This window comes from Odocoileus virginianus, chromosome 17 (genome assembly GCF_023699985.2).
Source record: "Odocoileus virginianus isolate 20LAN1187 ecotype Illinois chromosome 17, Ovbor_1.2, whole genome shotgun sequence".
Taxonomy (NCBI): domain Eukaryota; kingdom Metazoa; phylum Chordata; class Mammalia; order Artiodactyla; family Cervidae; genus Odocoileus; species Odocoileus virginianus.
The window spans coordinates 20,571,017-20,590,499 of NC_069690.1; the positions used below are offsets into that span (position 1 = coordinate 20,571,017).

The following is a 19,483-nucleotide window of genomic DNA, read 5'->3' on the forward strand; positions in this document are numbered from 1 at the left end:
CCAACCTCCTCGGCCACCCTCCACCCCTGCAGAGAGCTCTCACCCCCTCTTCACACACCAGGGTGGCTGTTATAGCCTTTGGCAACAAGGGCCTTGGCAACCAGCTTCCCATTTGGGGGAAGCCACATTGTTGCCATGGCAACAGAGGCCTAGGCAGAACGTCTCAGCTGCCAGGCAGTACAGGTTTGGAAAGGGGTGGTGGCGGGTGGGGGGCAGGGGGAGGAGGAGATGATGGGCAAGGGTGTTGGTCAGGCTCAGGCCCCCCACAGCCAGCATTCTGGTATGTTGTCCTGTGGTTCTTAGGAAGGGTGGCAGGTGAGAGATAGCCATCGTGGACCCGCAGGGCAGGATTTGTTACTGATGGAGGAGAGGGTGCTCTGGGACCTGAACTGACTCCAAGCAGGGGAAGCAAGGTGAAAACTCCTGCTTTCCGACACTACCTTTAGGTCTCTGACCACATCAGGGCTTAGAGACATCCCGGGGAGTGTCCAGCATTGCCCCTGTGAGCAGGCACAGAAAGATTCACTGCAGGACTCAACCCGGCACCAGGAATGCTGGCTGAGAGCTGAGAACGTGTGGCCAGATTAGAACCTCTTGCTGGAGAGAAAAGTCATTTCCTTTCCCCTCTCTGCCTTCCTCCTTACTTCCTGTCTTGTCTCCTTCCCTTTTCACATGACCACTTTGCAGGAATGTTTGTCCATCAGTTTTTAGATGCCCTGGTGAAAGGTACTCAGGTGCTTTCTCTAGTGAAACAGATCCCAGGCATGACAAGGAGATGCCCCTGCCTGGAGCCCTGGGGCTTCAGGGCAAGGGCTTCCTTTGCCACAATACTGCCCCCTTTGCTTGGTGACTCACAAGAGAAAAACTGGGTTTGAGGACTAAAATCCAAGAGATGCTACAGTGAAAACTGACCAAAGTGCTTGGGAACCCCAGGATTAACTTTTGCACCATTGGCTAGAAGTGATACAAGATAGAGTTGGGAGCATTAATCCAACTTGGAGATCCCAACCGAAGATTCCAGCCCCATGCACCCCCCTGCCTGCCTACCTTCTCTCCTGAGTTGCCTTTCTGCCCTTTCTGCTGTGCCACTGGCCCCATCTAGTGGACACAGAAAGTATTGCTGTTTATAATGGGGTGCTGGAGAGTTGACACACTTCTTCCTGAGTACTTAGGAACTGTTTCAGCATTAAAAAAAAAAAGAAAGAAAGAAAAGAAAGAAGAAAGAGAAAGCCAAGGTTTCTGCTACTTGGCTCTGCCCATTTGGCCAGGCAGGTCCCCTCCCTGCCAGGCTTCCTGTTGGGGTGTTGGGAACAAGGGGACTTTTGGACCAAATCGGATGATTGTTCTAGACATCAGAGATAGGGCCTCTGGCAGCTGGGCATTCCACAGCCAAACATGCAGCCGACTTGTTCCTGGAAGCCCAAGGAACAAGTCTTTGCATTAGAGTTCTCCAGAGAAACAGAACCTTTAGGATACAGAGGAAGAAGAATTGATGTATTAAAAGGAACTGGCTCACTAGATCATGGAGGCTGAGAAGTTCCAATTTCTGCAGCCAGCAAGCCGGAGGCCCAGGTGAACTGATGGAATGGTTAGTTATAGTCCAAGTCCAGGAGAGTTGATGATGGACATTCTAGTCTGTATTGAGTCCAAAGGCAGGAAAAGACCTATGTCCCAGCTCGAAGACAAGCAGAGAGTGAATGCTCCCTTGTGCATGCATGTGCACTCAGTCATGTCTGACTGTTTGCAAACCCATGGACTGCAGCCCACCAGACTCCTCTGTCGATGGAATTTTCCAGGCAAGAATACTGGAGTGGGTTGCCATTCCCTCTCCAGAGATCTTCCCCACCCAGGGATGAAACCTGCATCTCCTGCATTGGCTGGCGGATTCTTTCCCCCTGAGCCACCTTGAAGTCAATTCTCCCTTATGTCACCCTTTTGGGCTATCCGGACCCTCAACCGATTAGGTGAGGCCCATCCACATTGGAGGGGGCAAACTGCTTTATTCAGTCAACTGTTTCAAGCGTTAATCTCACCCAGAAACACCCTCACAGACACACCAGAATAATGTTCGGCCAAATGTCTGGGCACCTGTAGCCCCGTCAGCTTGGTTCATAAAACCAGCCCTCGTGGTCTGACTCTCCCAGCAGCTCAGAGGATGGCAGGGCCATGAGCTTTGGATAGATGAACTTGTGCTGCTATCTAGCAGTGGGACCTTAAACCAGTGTCATAACCCCTCTGACCCTCAGTTTCCTCATGTCTAAATAGGACTAAATACCTGAAGGGTTGTTGAGAGGACTGAGATAGCCTCGGTGAGGCCTGGAGAACTGGGCCTGGTGTGCTGTGGGTCCCCAGTTCTTGGTGCCAACAGCCCACAAGACTCGCCTCACCAGCCTCCAGAGGGGTGAGGACCCGGTCTAATGAATGTTTGCTGGACAATGACTCACTGTGCTTTTGCAATCTCCTTTCTGGGGTTGGAACTGTCCTAGCAGGTGCAGGAGCCCGGATGAAACTGAGTCTCTGGTGTCGGCAGGACACATGCTCCTCACTCCCTAGCCTGCCCCTGCAGCCTCACTCTGCTTCCTGCCTTAGACGGGCCCCAGTGTGCAGCCCAATGCCCGGCTGCGTTCCTTTCCCCGAGCCCGGGCTGAGCACAGCGCCCCCTGGTGGCTCCGTTCAGCAGAGGGCCGGCTTTCACCCTGGGAGGGAGGGGCGGGGCTCACTCTCGGTGACGAGGGGGTTAAGTGTTTCTCCGCCAGGACCCTGGTCTTACAGGAAAGCGTGGGCCCCGCAAACCATGGACTCCTCTGATTCCCCTCTCTGGAGGCACACTGCAAAGGGGCCACAAGGCGGAGAGAAGATCTGGCTGTTGTTTCAGTGCCACCACTTTCTAGCTGTGTGACCTAAGGGCTGTCACTCACCCTCTCTGAGCTCCAGTTTGCTCATCTGTAAAGTGAAGATACTGAGAATTTCCCTTCTCTTGACCTCACACGGCTGTCAGGAAGCTCCCATAAGATGATGCCAGGTGGAGCACTTTGTAAAGTCTGCAAGTGCTAGGACTGCACGAGCTGTTGAATTGACGGGTTCAGACTCCAGAGAGCAGGATAATTTAAAGATGGGTGGGGGAGAATTGAGATAATCACCATTGTCATCCTTCTCGTCCCTCCCCCTCCCCCAACACCCTCTCTACCCCACAGCTACTTACCCTGAGCCTTCTACATGGATTCTGTCGGGTAAGGCCCACCACAACCCTATGTAGGCTTCCCTGGTGGCGCAGATGGTAAAGAATCTGCCTGCAATGTGAGAGACCCAGGTTCAGATCCCTGGGTCAGGACGATCCCCTGGAGAAGGGAATGGCAATCCACTCCAGTATTCTTGCCTGGAGAATTCCACAGACAGAGGAGCCTGGAGGGGTACAGTCCATGGGGTCACAAAGAGTTGGACACGACTGAGCAACTAACCCAACAACACTAGGTGGCAGGTGCAATGATCATCGTTTTTACTGCTGAGGAAATGGAAGATCAGAGAGGTGACATATTTGCCCAAGACCAGCCAGAGGAGCCAAAGATGTACTTAAACTTGGGTCTTTCTCTTTTTTAATTTTTGACCCATGCTGGCATGTGGGATCTTAGTTCCCTGGCCAGGGATCAAATCTGAGCCCCCTGCACTGGAAGCTCAGTCGTAACCACAGGACCACCAGGAAGTCCCTAAATGTGGGTTTTTCTGACGCTGGAGTCTATGCAGTGCTGCCGGGTCCACTCAGACACCACCTCCCCGTGAAGTTCTCCCAGCCCATGGCTGAGCCCTCTGCTGTTTGGGGAGTGTGCACAGTTACTTGAGGGGTACATCTGCCCTGTGACATCAAGAGCTCTGATCCCAAATCATCTCTGTGGACCCTATCAGCGACTCCTGGCCACCTAGGGGTATTCACCCAGTGTTGTAGAATTGAACCAACCAGCACCAGGATGGCCGGGGAGCTGGGAGGTTAGGTGGATGCAGCCTCAGGGGACGAAGCTGGGATGAATCGCTGCCCCCTCTTCCCTTCCTGGTCTGTGTGGAGGCTTGTTGTTCAGGATTTGAGGTTGCAGGACAAGGAGCTTCCTTCTAGGTGAAAGGAGAAGCCACGTGGAGAGCCGGGAGCCTCTGAGCTGGCTTCCCAGTCTGCTCCCTTCGGACGGTGTTTGAGGCCTGGGGCTGCCCCTGACCTTTACATCTCTCAGGGGTTTCCAGCTGCAGATAAAACCAGGCATTGCTCCTCAAGTTACCAACCTCCTGCCTCAGCAGCCTTGTTCCTCACGGCTCCTTTCTGGATCTTTGGTCCCCACTGCAAAGAGAAGGAGCCTGCCTGGCCCTGCTACATGCCGGGTGCCCGGCTGCATTGCCACCCAGCCCTCCAGCTACTGGAGGAGACCCCGTTTTATAGATGAGGGATCTACGGCTCAGGCAGTTGCTTGGTTTATCCGAGTCAAGGAGGATGTAAATAGGAAGTGGGGAGACACAGTGCCTTGGCTGTGGCCCTCAGCCCCTCCACAGCTGGCCTTCCCTGGGCTCTCTGGCTCATTGCCGCCCCCCGCCCCCCACACCTGGATGGGACTTGGGTTTCCCTGGTCTGCCTCACCTGGCCAATCTGGAGCAGCCCTGTAGCGCTCACGGCCTGTCTGGGGCCTCCCTCTCCCTGCCAGTGTGCTGCGATCGTGGTTCATTAATGTGCTTCACACTCGCTAGTAAGGCTACTTCCAAAGCAGCCCGTATTCGGTGAGGGTCGGCGCACCTCCTGCAGATCCCAGGACAGTGGATAGGAGAGTGAGCCCAGCCAGACCCATCCTCTGCCCTTGAAGCTCTGGAGTCTTTGGGGGTGGGGCAGGGAGGCCAACTGACCTGCATGATTCACACCAAAAGATGTGAAATTGCCCCAGGAATGCCTTCACTTTGAGACGTTTGGCCACATAGTTGAGCTGCCAGGAGGCAGAGGCTGGATGGCCTCTGGGCTCTGGGCTCTACCAGGACACAGAAGGGCAGGCAATATCCCTGCAGCAGTCTGGATCTTACCCACGGACTGTCTCTTCCATCATCATCACCTGGTTCCCCCGGCTTCCCAGGTGGCACTAGTGGTAAAGAATCCACCAGGAGATGCGGGTTCGATCCCTGGGTCGGGCAGATTCCCTGGAGAAGGAAATGGCAACCCACTCCAGGATTCTTGCCTGGAAAATCCCATGGACAGAGGAGCCTGGCGGGCTATAGTGCATGGGGTCACAAAGAGTCGGACAGTTGAGTGACCTAGCACATCATGCACGCACGCACCTGGTTCCTCCACTAGTGGGTGCTGGCGCTTTCTTTCCACCATGATGCTCTGATGCTCTCCTGCAGGGGTCCCCAACCTCCAGGATCTAATAACCTGATGACCTGTGGTGGAGCTAGTGTAATAATAATGGGAATAAAGGGCATAATAAATGTAAAGTATCTGAATTATCCCCAAACCATCTCCCCCCACCTGAGTCCATGGAAAAGTTATCTTCCATGAAACTGGTCCCTGGTACCAAAAAGGTTGGGGACCGCCGCTCCTGTGGACTTTCCGCCCACAGGGTTATGAGCTGGTTGCTTCTGTCTGGAAGGCAACACAGATCCCTCCCACCCTCCTGCCTGTGTGACAGAAAGAAGAGAAACACTTGCATAGCCATTACAGAAGGCTGGGCCCTGTTGTTGCCCTTTATAAATACTGCCTCATTTAGTCCTCACCATCCACTGGGAGGTTGGCACTGTGACTGCCCCATTTTCCAGATGTGAAAACTGAGGTGCAGAGAGGTGACACAATCCACCTGAGGTCCCAGAGCTGATGAGTGGAGGTTGCTCATCTCCGTGGTTCTCTGCCAGCTGTCCAGGACAAGCCTTAGTGTACTTCCTGGCTCAGTAACTTGAAACAGCCTGTAGAGTCCTAGTCCCCACAGCTGTAAATAAGGATAAATACCTCCTATCTGGAAGGGCTGCTGAGAGGACCAAGAGATGCAGCAACTGTGAGAACACAGTCTGCATCCCAAGGAGGACAGCTCCTGAGGTGATCATTGTCTTTGAACCTCTCCCGGGATATGAACTCGGTTCCATGGGTCCCCAGCTCTGGCTGTCCTTGGGCCCCCACCCCCACTCTAGTCCTAGCAGAGGTGGCTCAGTGCCCTCCCTGGCATGCCTGGGAGGCAGAGGCCCCTCTGGAGGGTGTCACGGTGGATGACCAGTTTCCTCAGGTACCATCCACCCAACCTGAACCTCTTGATCTATCTTCTTGGGAGACCCTTTGTCTTGCCCTGTAAAACTCCTGAGGTCAATTCTATTCACTATGTGTTTTCTGAGCAGCTACCTTTTTTTGTTTTTGGCTGCATCTTGCAGGATCTCAGTTCCCCGACCAGGTTTTGAACCCAAGCCATGACAGTGAAAGCCCAGAGTCCTAACCACTAAACCACCAGGGCACACCTTTTATAAGATCTTGTTCTGGGTGCTATGGGATAAACAGGAATTGCCCCTCACCTCCCCCCGCCCCCCATACACATGGACATATGCACACACATGCACACAGTTCCTCAATTTCAAGGCTTGAGAGATGTGTTAATACAGCATCTCAAAGAAGAAGCCATGTGGCCTCAGGTGGGGGAATCAAGGAAGGCAGCATGGAGGAGGCAGCCTCAGAAAGTAGGTAGCGTTCTGCCTGGGCACTGGTCAGGAAGGACATTCTAGATAAAGGGGGCTGTTTAAGTTCTGGAATGTGGGAAGGCCTCTGGAGGTGTGAGAAGAGGGGAATGGTCTGGTGGGGCCGGAGCACTGGGTTCACTGGAAGAGGTGGGAGGTGAGGCTGGGATTGGACTAGGGCTCCCCTTTCCTGCACTCTCCACACCCCACCACCCCTGCCAAAGAAGAGGAGAACAGCTGGTGCCTGCCAAGGACTCGACACATGCCAGACACTGCCCCACGTGTACTAGTCCTCCCAGCAAACCTAGCATATATGCTATGCAATATGCAAGTTGCTCAGTCATGTCCGACTCTGTGTGACCCCATGGACTGTAGCCCACCAGGCTCCTCTGTCCATGGGATATTCCAGGCAGGAATACTAGAGTGGGTTTCCATGCCCTCCTCCAGGGGACCTTCTTGACCCAGGGATCGAAACTGTGTCTCTTATGTCTCCTCCATTGGCTGATGGGTTCTTTACCACTAGTGCCACCTGGGAAACCTTCAGCAAACCTAGAGTTGGTGTTAGAATTATCCCCATTTTACAGATGAGGAAACCGAGGCCTACAGAGTTTGAATGATTTGCCCAGGGTCACACAACTGGTAAGAGGCAGAACAAGGATTCCAGTCTAAAATCCAGGAGAAGTTGTTTTTATTTAGTTTTTATAAACAGTGTCATGTACTGGCTTATATCCAACATATGCTTCATGTGATTGAACTCTATGTGATGTTTGTAGTGACTTCTGCTATAGCCGAAAAAGGGAAGTCAGAAGGAGGAGGCTGATTATCAAGAAGATGATGAACCTGATTCTATCTGTGGTGGATGCTGACCCTGTGTCTACCCATGGCACTGGCCCCCGGGGTCAGTTCTCATTGGCCCAGAGTCTGATGAGCTCTGGAAAACAAAGGGGTGGGGCTTGAGTTCCTGCCAAGGAAGTAGGAAGGGCCAGGAATAAGCAGAGAAGAGGGAGATGGGGCTCCAAGCCAGAAAAAGGCCTGGAGGCGAGACTGTGCCTGGCCCTTTCAGGGGACAGCAAACAGCAAAGGTGGTTGTTGTCAACAATGTGATCAGTTGAGTCATCAGCAAGGGCCCCACTGTCCTTGTTTGGGCTGACTTGGTGGCTTCCTGCTGGGCACAGAGTGAGCAATGTGTTAGAAAGAGTAATCTGATGTCAGCGGGAGGGACACATTGAAACACTGTCCGGTCACTCCCAGTCAGATTTTTCCATGCCTGCCCCTAGCAGTGCTCTCAAGGCCATGCCTAACCTGACCACTTGACTGCTGCCCACCTCTGCAACCTTATCACCAGCCCTCCAGCTAGAACCTGAGCTCCGCCATGGAGCTTTGTCAGTTTTGTACTGAAATGTGTGCTCATTGCAAACTCTAGTACCTAGAACTGTGCCTGGCACATCAGAGATGCCCAGTAAGTACGGGTTGAATGAATGAAGCCTTGCCACCCAGACTGAACTCATTTCATTGTGCCTCCTGCTGTCCTGTCTGTCTGCGAGTCCCGACTGGCATGGCTAGTCACTGTCCATTTTCAGGTAGGACTTTTGTTTTTGTCTTAATCTTTTGGCTGTGCCTTGTGGCATGCTGGATCTTAGTTCCCCAACCGGGGATCCTATCGCCCCCGCTGCAGTGGAAGTGTGGAGTCCTAACCACTGAACCACCAGGGAAGTCCCAGGTAGGAGTTTTAAGGTCACCTTCTCTGGAGAACTTCCTGTGAGTGACTCCCCTTTGCTGCATCATATGTGCGTGTCTTGTGCCCCCAGAGCTCAGTCTACTTTCCCAATTGTAGCACTCAACACACTTCTTTTTTTAACTTCTTTATTTTTTGATTATATCACTGAAAATTCTAATTTTATAGAAATGTATCATATGGAAAGTGAAAGTCTCCTTAAGTCTCCTTTTACAGAGAGAATATCTGTTAAGAGATGGTTGTACATTTTTCCTTATTTTTCCAAGTGAGATATTATATACATAAAATACATTTCAATGTATATTTATAAATACATAATATGTATGTATTTACTTATACATTATATATTAATATATAAGTACATTATATATGCATTATACATATTTACATATATAAACACATTCTATATATATGTGTATATGTATATATTATTGTTGTTTAGTCGCTAAGTCATGTCCAACTCTGCAACCCCATGGACTGTAGTCCACCAGGCTCCTCTGTCCATGGGATTTTCCAGGCAAGAATACTGGAGTAGGCTGCCATTTCTTTCTCCAATATGTGTATATGTGTGTGTGTGTGTGTGTGTATATATTTTAAAAAGTGGGATCATACTGTTGACACTTTATGCAATTTTCTCTGGTTATTTTACTTAATAAGTCTTGGACATCTTGCGTATCAGTAATTAAAGACCTACCTCATTCTCCTTCACAACTGTATGTAGTTGTTTCTTTTAACGGATGTACAATAATTCATTTGGTCAGTCCCCATCAAATGGACATTTGGACTGTTTCCAGTCTTTCACTGGTTTAACCATCATTGCAGTGAACATCTTTGTGCAGAGATCTTTGAGCCCTTGTAGAAATGTTTTTGCAGAAAAATTCCATAAAGTGGAGGTGCTGAGTCAGAGGGTGTGAACATTTTAAATCACAATAGATATTTCCGAGTTATTCTTTTTGAAGGGGTTGTACCTCGGCCCCATAGTTCTGAGATTGCACCCTTCCCCTGGCCCTACCTTGGCGAGTGGTGGCCGGTCTGTCCCTGAGACAGTCAGCTCCATGGAGGTAGACAAATCCTCTCACTGGGGCTGCATTGTGAGTGCTACCCCAGCGCCTGGCAGGCAATAGATACTTGTTGATGGAGGCGGTATGGGAATGAGGGGATGGAGAGGAGTGTGAGAGAAGGCTGCTGGGTTTGGGGAGAGTAAACTGTTGGTGGCTTGGAAAAGTGTAGGCTTGGCGGAAGCCCATGCCCCTCCCCCTCCACGGATTGCTTCCCGCCCACCCCTCCAAGCTCATCACCTGCCCCTTTTCTCTTCTGTCCTCCTTCTGTGTTTCCTGGGGTTCCTTCCAAAACATTTTCCTCCCATTGCCTTGAAGCCCTTCCCCTTTTCAAGATGCTGCTAGAAACCACTCTCCTGTGAAGCTTTTCTTCTCAGGCAGGATTAGTACCTTTGTCCTCTGTTCCCGCTGTGTTGACCAGTGAGAATACTGCCTCATCTGTTTGTAGGCCTATCACCCTCTTTGAGTTGAGTTGAGAGCATTCCTCATTTTTTTTTTTTTTTTTTTTGCCACGAGGCATGCATGGGATCCTCCCCAACCAGGGAGGTTCACCCCTGGCCCCTGAAGTGGGAGCTTGGGGTCTTAACCACTGGACCACCAGGGAAGTTTGAGTTGAGAGCATTCTAATAGCAAGGACTGTGTCCCCCAGGTTTGTGTATTTGTAATGCCAGGACTTCTCTGGCATTGAATGAACCGTCAGATGGACAGACAAGATCAGGAGTCAAAGAGGGATATTATTGTGGTTGTGTTGTGTGAGATGCTGCAAACCCTGGTTGGGGTGGTGGCTTTGGAAAAGGAAAAGAAGGAAGCACTAAGTGACTTGGTAAAAAGGATGTGGGGCCTGAGGGAAGGAACAGTCACAAGATGGTGACCCTGCCAACAGAAGTGGAGAAGCCAGAAGGGGAAGCTGGTTGAGAGAGGGAGAAGGGTCGTTTGGTCTGGAGAGGTGGAGTTTGAGGGGCTGCCAGTGGGACTTCCAAGTGAGAAGAAGCAGCAGACAGCTCAGACGTCACACTGGGAGCAGAGCAGGACACTGGGGCTGCAGATGGGGACGGGCCACTGATGACAGGGGATGAGTTCCCCAAGGGTAGAGGGCAGAGTGCGGAGGCCTGGGTCCCACTGGGTGACTCCATCTTCTAGGGGGTTTGGAGAGAGAAGGGCCAGCCTAAACCAGAGTGGTCAGAGGCAGCATCGACACGGCCATGGAAGCTGAGGGGTTTAAGGGTGTCCAGACTGCAGAGGCCGAGGAGTAGAGAAGGGAGCCTGTGACTTGGGAATGCAGCGGCTGCGAGGCCTTTGGAGCAGGCGGCTTCTCTGGAGAGGAGGATCGGGAGCTAGGCGGAGCAGGCAGAGCTGCAGAGGACAGAGGGAGGAAGCCCGGTCCAGGGCTGGCTCAGGGCATGGGCAAGGGAAAGGGAGGAGACACCCCCTGGGACTTGTGAGTCATTCCCTCCAGGGGCAGGACTGAGGGCCTCTGAGCCGAGTCTGTGTGCCTGGGGGAGATGAAGGACACTCGAATTACTCACTGGAATTTCCAGCCAACCCCGGGACCGGTGGAGTTGGAGATGTTTGGATGTTCAGGGGGCAGCTTCTGAGAGGTTTCAGGGTTTGGAAGAAGTGGTGTCAATCCTGCCCTGCTGGGGAGGGGCCTGGGGAAACAGATAGGGGAATACTTCTAGGAGACCCCTCAGGACCCCTCATGTTCCTTTGGGTGGGGGAAGGCAGATGGGGGGCCCTCGAGCTGTTAGGCCCTTCTCCCATGCCACCTGCTTGTCCGACCAGTGAGGGCAGCCCCCATATGCCATGCACTCGGAGCCTGCAGGGTGGGAGGCTGGCACAGAGCCCTGGGCTGGCACACTTGTGCCCTGGGGAATGCCAGTCCTGGTTGTTCCCAAGCCCCGAGAACAGCCTCACCCGCTCAAACCAGATGAGGAATTGTGGCCCTTCTGATGTGCCCCGGCTATATATAAGCCAGCCAGGGCAGGGACGGGGACTGAGGGGGAGGCCTGGTGTAGGGCGGGTGGGGTGTGCCCATGTGGAGCCCCGTCAGCCCTGAGGCCCCAGAGAACTTACACCAAGTGCCTTGGTCTGTATTTCAGCTATAGTGACAGGGAGAGACCTTTTATTGGAGAAGACAGGTTTTCAGCTGTAATAGAATGGCAGGAGCCCCACCTAGAGATGGGAACTTTCAAAGATTTTGGGGAAAGTTGGGATGAGAAACCACGTCCACTCCTCTCCTTTTCCCTCCTCCCTTTTCCTCAACCCCTCCACCCAGCCTGGAGGCTCAACCCAGGGCCCTATTCTCAGCTGAGATACTCAGTTGGAAGGAGAGGTGATGACCCCAGGTGGGCCCAGGGTGGTGCATGGTTGACCCCCACTTTGGAATGCATTTCCAAATGAGTCCCAAAGAGCTGGACTCTTCCCCCTATGGCCATACACCTGCCACCATGGGGATGCACCATTGCATAAGGAGGTCCTGGCATTAGGCATTAGGGACAACTCAGACACTGCATCATTAAGAACCACTGGCTGGTCCTGGCAACTGTGTACTGAGTCACTTGTGAGCTAGAAGCATCAGGAAGGTTTTGAGGAAATCCCTGACGAGAGACATAGTTTGGGGGCTGGTGGGAGATTGGCAGGGTGGGGGCAGGTGGGGGGTGCTTGAGTGAAGGTGGAGCTTCAGGGCTCATTACTCAGAATCCACAGTGTTCACTTGACCTGCCTGGTTGGTGGCACTTATTATACAGATTTACAGAATGGTAGACTGATCATGTGTGAAGCTGAATTTGGTTCCAAGATACCAGGAGGAAATGGGACAGAGGTGATAACTCCAGGACCATCCTCCAACACCCTCTCCCCACCCCCACCCGCCGCACATGCACACACACACACACACACACACACTCCCAAACTTCCCTCAAAGAAACAACCAGTTGCAAGAAGGCAGCAGTCATGTCTGTAAGCCTGATTCAGTGCACAGATGTTTCATTTAGACTGCACCTTGTTTTGTTTCTTAAATATAATTTACCTGCCATCATTTATTTTTTATTTTTATTGTTTTGATGTGGACCATTTTTAAAGTCTTTGTTGAGTTTATTACAATATTGCTTCTGTTTCGTATTTTGGTTTTTTGGCCCGGAGGCATGTGGGATCTTAGCTCCCAGGCCAGGGAACCCGCACCCTCTGCATTGGAAGGGGAAGTCTTAACCACTGGACTGCCAGGGAAGTCCCTCTGCCATTATTTTTAAATTGAGAACTCTCACTTAAGAATCCAGATTCTGGCTTCTCTGGAACAACCCAAGACGGGGGCGGGGGTTGGGGGGGGGGGGCAACCTTGAGCCTGCACTGCCCCTGGCAGCCAGCAGCTGGAGCCGAGCGACACTTTCTTGAATTCACCTGGTCCCTACCTGGCTCACTTCACTAACCTATCTTACCCGCACCCTCCTGGAGCCTGGAGTTTGCAACCTTTAGCCTAGATGTTGTGTTGTGAAAGAGATTTCCCCAGCTGCCGCCCTAAAACTCCTTCCTGGCAAGAGTAGGTGGATGTATTGATACATCTCTGGATGGGGCCAGGGGGATGGGGGATGTGCAGATGGATTTAGCTTCGGGAAGCATGGAAGCCAGGGGAAGCAGGCTGGGATGGGTAGGGCTGGCGATGCTCATGGTCCTGGCTTCAGTGTACCCTTCCCTGCGGGGCTGGTTCTGCTAGGCCCAGAGGCCCTTCTTGAAGGAGAAGAGCCGCAAAGAGGTGTGGTGCTGCTAATCTCAGCAGCATCTACTGTAAGGAGGTGTGGTACCCCTGGCGGCCCCAGGCGGCCCCCGCTGCAACCCCTGGCTGGCACTTGTGCTTCTGCCTCGGGAAAGCAGGTCAGGCCTCCTTTGCACAAAGCCTTCTTCCCCCAACCACGGTGGCGATGGAAACTATGGTTTCTCACCAGGCCTAAAGGTGTCAGAGCCTGGGGCGGAAGTGACAAGGGGCTTGTCGGCATCCCAAGGTGACACCGAGGTTGGCCCCGGGGGCCCGCGAGTCTCTGCGGGCAGCTGCTCCTCCGCTCCGCCCCCGCCCGCCGGCCCGCCCAGCCCGCGGGGCCGGTGAGGGGCTGTAAATAAAAGCCTGTCTCTGGGAAGCGGACCTCCCCCCCGCGCCCGGCCCGGCTGCGGCCTCGTCGCCCCTCCTCCGCGCTCCCGGAGCCTCCCGCCGGCCGGCTGGCCCGGCGACCGCAGAGAGTGGAACGGCTCCACCTCGCCCGTCGAGTCGTGCATTTCCTGTGTCTTGAGAGCGAACGCGAGCCTCGGCGTCCAGGAGGGCGGGATCCGAGCGGCCGGCGGCGGCGGCGGGGCGCCCCGGCCGGGCTGGGAGCGGCGCGGGGAGCGGGGCCCCGCCTGCCCGGAGAACCGGCGCGCACGGCGGGCAGGGGCGCGCGGGCCTCGGGATCGCGGCGGCAGCGGCAGGAGCTCCCTGCGAGAGGCGACCAGGACCCGCGGGGCCGGCCCGCTTCCCCTTTCTCCGGGAGGGCCGGGAGCCGGCGGCCCGAGAAGGTTCATAATGGACCCTTTCATCGGCAGCCGGTGGCCGAGCGCCAGGACGGACTCCGGGGAGGCCCGCGTGCTGGTGTAGGCCTGCCCCGCGCGCTCTTCCCGTCCCCGCCGGCCCGCCCCGCTCCCTCCCGGGCGCCGGCGGCCACGGCTGCTGCCGTTGCTGCCGCCGGGACCCCGCTTCCTGTTTGCCCTCCGCGGCTCCGGCTGCCATGGAAGAGGAAGAGGAGGCGATAGGCTTTTTGGACAAGGTCCTGGAGGATGAAGATGTGTTTCTGCTGGAGGAGTGCGAGCTGGGAACCCCGACCAGCCCCAGCTCAGGGTCCCCCTTCTTGGTGACTGTGAAGGTGGGAACGTGACACGCCCTGGATGCTTGTCGGGGGAGGGGGCAGGGCTCGCGGCTCTGACTGCAGAAATGGCTGGTTTGCGCACCAGCCTCGTGGCTGAGCTGGAGCACCCCAACCGGAGAGGGGGCCGGCGCCCGGCCGCCCGCCCGCCAGGGGATGCGAGGGGCTGTACTCTGGGCAGTTGTTCCTGGGGAAGAGGTGCAGTGCCCGCCTCCTCCCCTTGGACCAGTTGTCCTCGAGGGGAGTGGCTGCTGGCTTTCCCCAGACCAGCTGTGGGGGTGGGGGGGTGGTGGGGGTGGCGGTGGCTTTTTCTCTGGCAGTGACATGAGTCACCTGGGGGGGGGGCACGCCAGGGGTGTGAGCCTGCTGCCCACCCAAGCCTCCCAAGAGCCGGCCGACCTGAAACCAGAAAGCTATAATTCCTTGTTTCCATGGCAGCAGGGGGATAAGTGCACTTGGGAAGTTCAGGCCAAGGGGACCCTCCCTCTTCCCGGCTAGGAGACTTGGAGCATCTGGGCCAGGGCTCGGGGTGTTTGGAGGGATCCTGAACCAGGGCTCACTGGGCTTCCTTGAAGGAAAAGAGTTGGATGAGCCGAAAGGGGAGGTAACAGCCAGCTTGGAGGCCGGAGCTGGGTGGATAAGGCACTTTACCCAAGGTGGGCACTGGCAGGAAGCATAACAGCCCACCAACGCTGGGCTATGGGCATTCTCTGCCGCGGTGCCCTTGTCTCCTTGGAGGAGTTGCCTTGACGGTAGAGTGGGAGGGGCGGGACTGCCTCAGTCCCCCTCCCTCCTCTTCACCTGCGCCCCAGGGGCTGGGCTCCCCCTGAAAGCACACTAGTGCTGCACGCCACACTGCATTCTTCCTTTCCTTCACCTAGGCCCGCTTCTAAGAGCTCTGACCTCAGTGTTTGGCTCACCTCCTCCCTGCTCTGCGGCTTGAAGGGAGGGCCAGTGAGAACGTATGGCAGGGAGTTCTCAGGCTGCAAGCCAGGCTACCTAACAGAGGGCGCCTGTCTGAGGGCCCCGGCCTGTCTGCCCTGGCAGCACCTCACCCCAGAGGGCGTGGTGCCCAGAGCCTTGCTGTGGGCAGGAGGCAACTGTCACTGAGCCTCCCTGGGCCCCTCTGTCCCTCCTGTAAGATGGGCATCAGAGCCCTGCCCCATTCGGGCTACAGTGTGGTTCCGAGGAGGAGCTAATGGAGGTAAAAATAGACTGCAGGCCCACGGTAGGTGGCTGATGTGTGGAAGGGGTGGAGCAGTAGCTGTAGGCCTGGGTGTGGGACAGAGAGGAGCTATAATGGGAGGCTGGCAGTGGCTGATGCCCCACCCCTGGGCTGCTCATCTGGTGCTAGCCTGGCACTCTGGAGTAAGTCATGTCTCTCACTGGGCCCCTGAGACCTTGTCCTTGGGGTCTGACCAGCCGTCCCAGGAGCGGGATGGGGGAAAGTCTGGTTATGAACCAAGAGCACCTGCTGGGAGTTTAGTGGTGTGTGGGATGGGACCTACATGGGTTCCGAACGGTCCTTCCCTGAGATGCCCTCCCCAGCACAGATGGGGCCCCACTCCTGTGCTGCCTCATGGGCCTCCTCCCTGGTTTATACCAGCCTAGCCCATATTTCATTCTGTTTGGAACTCTAGACTCTGCCTCCTTGATTCTGTTCTCCTTGAAGGCAGAGCCCTCTTGTATTCACGGTGGGCACTGCACAGAGCCTGGTGTGTGGCTGGTGTCCAGTGGATTGGTGGGATGAGTGAGGCTCGATGTCCCTGGCTTTGTAAGGAGGAAGTGTGTGGATGCCATGGGGTCTTGGGTACACATCACACCTAAAAATGCTATTCCTCCTGGAGCCCTGTGAGTGCCTGGCTGAGTCCTCCCCACTGCCCTGCCGCCACACTGTTCCTGGATCGTCTCCAGGGGCAAGGGCCCTTTCCTGAGTGTTGGGGAATTCCAGGCCCCCTGTCTCAACCTAAACACATCTAGGAAGCCCTTCTCCACTACCAGGCTTGGCCATCTATAGAGGGAAAGGCAGGCAGAAAGCTCGCTGATTCATTCAACAAACACTCAGGTTCTGTTCTAGTTAAAGTGCCTAGCACTGGGGAGGAGAGGTGATGACAAAGACTTGGTCCTGTCTCATAAAGAGTTCAGAGCAAGTCTGTTCTAGGGGGCAAGTGCCCAGATAATAGGAATATAATGAAAAAGTAGGCAGAGCCAGGAGAAGGGTTCTGATAGAAGGGTACTGGGTTCAGATTAGGAGAGACCGCTTCTCACTGAGTCAGGGATGGGTGCAGGTGGGCATGTATACCTGTGAGGTCAAGGCTCCTTTCTGGAGGGTGTGCTCCTGTCCTGGGCTTGGCACACTCCTGCATGGTAAACTCTTCTTGGCAGCTGGTAGGAGTCCACGGCGGTTCTCTCTTTGTTATTACTTTACTTCAGGAGTACTTACCTTCGAGAGTGTCCTAACACCAGTCCTGTTATACAGGTCAGATCAACCCTGTTTTCAGTGTAGTTTCTGAAATACTTCATCCTGCCCGGGGGCCAGGTATGAAGATGGCTGTGGTTTTCTCCATGGAGCTTGGAGCTGGAGTTTGCCATGTGTTTCAACCCACACCTCCCTTTGGAGAGTTAATAGTCTATAAACTAAGAATAATGCATGAATACCGAGAGCAGCATCGCCTCCCCTCTGTAAGGTGTTGTGTACATCCTGCAAATCTTGCATATGATTCTATTTAAAGGTACCTCGGGCTGATGGAGGCCTTGCTATGTAAAAGCTGCTATTTAAAGGAACTCAATTGTCAGGAATTTTTAAATCCTTTTGTAATGCAGATTAACTCTTCAGGTGAATTCTGTGCCAATTTTTAATGGATTATCAACCGCCTGTGTTTCTGTTTCACTTGTCCAGATCTCTACTCCCCCCAGCCATGTGTAGCGATGGCCATGCCTGTGTTCCCTACTCAGGTTTTTCCCTGAAGTGTGAGCCACAGATGAGATGATTTGAGAGATGATTTTAGGTAGCACCTAGATATAGATTTTTCACTTTAACAGGCATACATTTTAATGTATCTTAGGAAAAAAATAGGAACTTGATTAGTGATCCAGTGGTTAAGATACCGAGCTTCCACCGCAGCTGGTGCGGGTTTGACTTGTACATCTTTCCTATGCTTTCAAATATAATGCTTGGGATAAGGCTGTGGTTTTTTTTTTTTTTTAATTTCACTTATTTTATTCATTTTTGGCTGTGCTGGGTCGTTGTTACTGCACAAGCTTTTCTCTAGTTGCGGCGAGCAGGGGCTCCTCATTGTGGTGGCTTCTCTTGTTGGGGACCCAAGCTCTGGAGCACGTGGGCTCCAGTGGTTGATTCCCAGGCCCCAGAGGCAGGCCCAGTAGTTGTGGTGTAATGGGCTTAGGTACTCTGCAGCATGTGGGATCCTTCCGGACTAGGGATTGAACCCGTATCTCCTGCACTGGCAGGCTGATTCTTTTAATCTCTGAGTCACCAGGGAAGCCCAAGGCTGTGCTTTTAAGAAGCCAGTTGTTGTAAAAAACAGTATTAAGTAAGCATGCTGGTGGTGTGTGAGTATGACATAACTGCAAAATGGGGGATGTGAACAGCTGAAGGATGGAAGCACTGCTGGACCCCGTGGGGCCTGCCTGTGGCTTCAGACAGCAGGGAGCCCAGAATATGGGGCTCCACCTTTCAGGAGAGTCCCCCAGCCGGGGCCCCTGTCCTCTGCTCTCCATTCTGCTGGGGAACTAACTGAAAGAGAACTTCCTGGTGCCTCGGGCTGAGAAGGGGAGAGGATGGCTGAGTTCCTGCATCCACTCAGCGCAGGGAGGGGCCAGCTCTTCCGAGGCTGATGCTTGGCATGCACACAGCGCCTAGACTCAGTGGCATTGACCAGACAGCCCCACCGCCACCTCCTAACCCCTTGCAGACTGCTGTGGCCAATGGTCTGAGTTCTGCTATCTGCAGAGCCACTTGGCCTAAGGTTCAGGAGTCGTAGGCAGTCCTGCCTGCTCAGCCCACATTGCTGTCTTGGAGGAGTTTAAGGCTCCTGGAGAGAGTGTCTTGATTTGGCCTGGAGCCAAAGCTTTGGAGGCTTTATTTAGCCCAGACTGTAGAAGACCAGGCCGGAGCCAGCTGAACCTAACTTGCAGCTCCTGTCCCCTTCAGAGTGACTTGAACTCTTGGATTTGGGGCCTCAGGCTGTGACAGCCTTTCAGCCCAGCAGATTGTGTAAAATGCTGGCCATGATCGAGCCCACCATGGCTGCTGAGTTTCATAAGCTCTGCTTGGGGAGGAAGTGGGGACAGTGTCGCTCAGAAGGCAGCTCCCCTGTGTGCAGGACTGGCAGGCAGCCTGGCACAGGCTGTGGGGGCCCTGAACTCCCGAGAACTCCCCCTGGTGATTCTGGGCATGTAGGTGCTTCTGGGGGGCTTTTTGGGGGTCAAGACTGTCCTCTCCCCTGTCTTTCCAATGCTGGGCACGTGAGGAATGAGTGAATGGATGCTGAGTCCTGTTGGCTTGTTTGTTTGCTTTGTGGTCACACCGTGCGGCAAGCGGGATGTTACTTTCCGGACCAGGGATTGAACCCGTGCACCCTGCAATGGGAGCACAGTCTTAACCACTGGACCACCAGGAAGTCCTGAGCCCTGGTGTTTTATGGGATGAGAGTAGCCCCAGGAGGACTGAAAAAGGAATTGTGAATTTCCAGGTAATTTCAAACCAGGAACAGGTGGGGTCTGAGGAAAGCGAAGATGGAAGAGGATTGGGGTGTCAACTGAGAACAGGTTAGAGGGCTGTTGGTAAAATGGTTAATTTCACATCCTTTTCCTTTGCCTCCATCTCCTCACCAGCCAAAACATCAGAGTGAATACAGCCCAGAGTGGGGCTGCTTGGGAGTGACTACTTGTTGCGTTCACGGGGATTCTTTCAAGATTGAACTCCGAGTTTGGAGTCTCATGAGGAGGGGGTCCTGCTGCACTGGGCTGTCATGGGGGCTGACCCCAGGGTCTGTGCTCATGCCTGGGGTGGAATGTAAAGGCTTGGTGGGAGCCATGAGTCACCAGCTTTTCACCCTGGACTTGGTCCAGCCAGGTCTACAGTTAAGCTCACACTATGCCCCCTGGTGACTTAT

General features: G+C 54.1%; 1 protein-coding gene across 4 annotated transcripts in view; it reads left to right on the forward strand.

The window, feature by feature from the left end:
* Positions 1 to 19,483, forward strand: part of ABR (ABR activator of RhoGEF and GTPase) — a 188,416-nt gene that overhangs the window by 88,892 nt on the left and 80,041 nt on the right. The window contains exon 1 of one of the 4 annotated variants that reach the window (XM_070478811.1): positions 13,902 to 14,348. The exons of the other annotated variants lie outside the window; for them this stretch is intronic. Within the exon in view, the coding sequence (XP_070334912.1) occupies positions 14,214 to 14,348 (135 nt within the window). The 5' untranslated portion in view covers positions 13,902 to 14,213. Of the gene's footprint in view, positions 1 to 13,901; positions 14,349 to 19,483 lie in introns of those variants that run through there. 4 annotated transcript variants of the gene reach the window in all.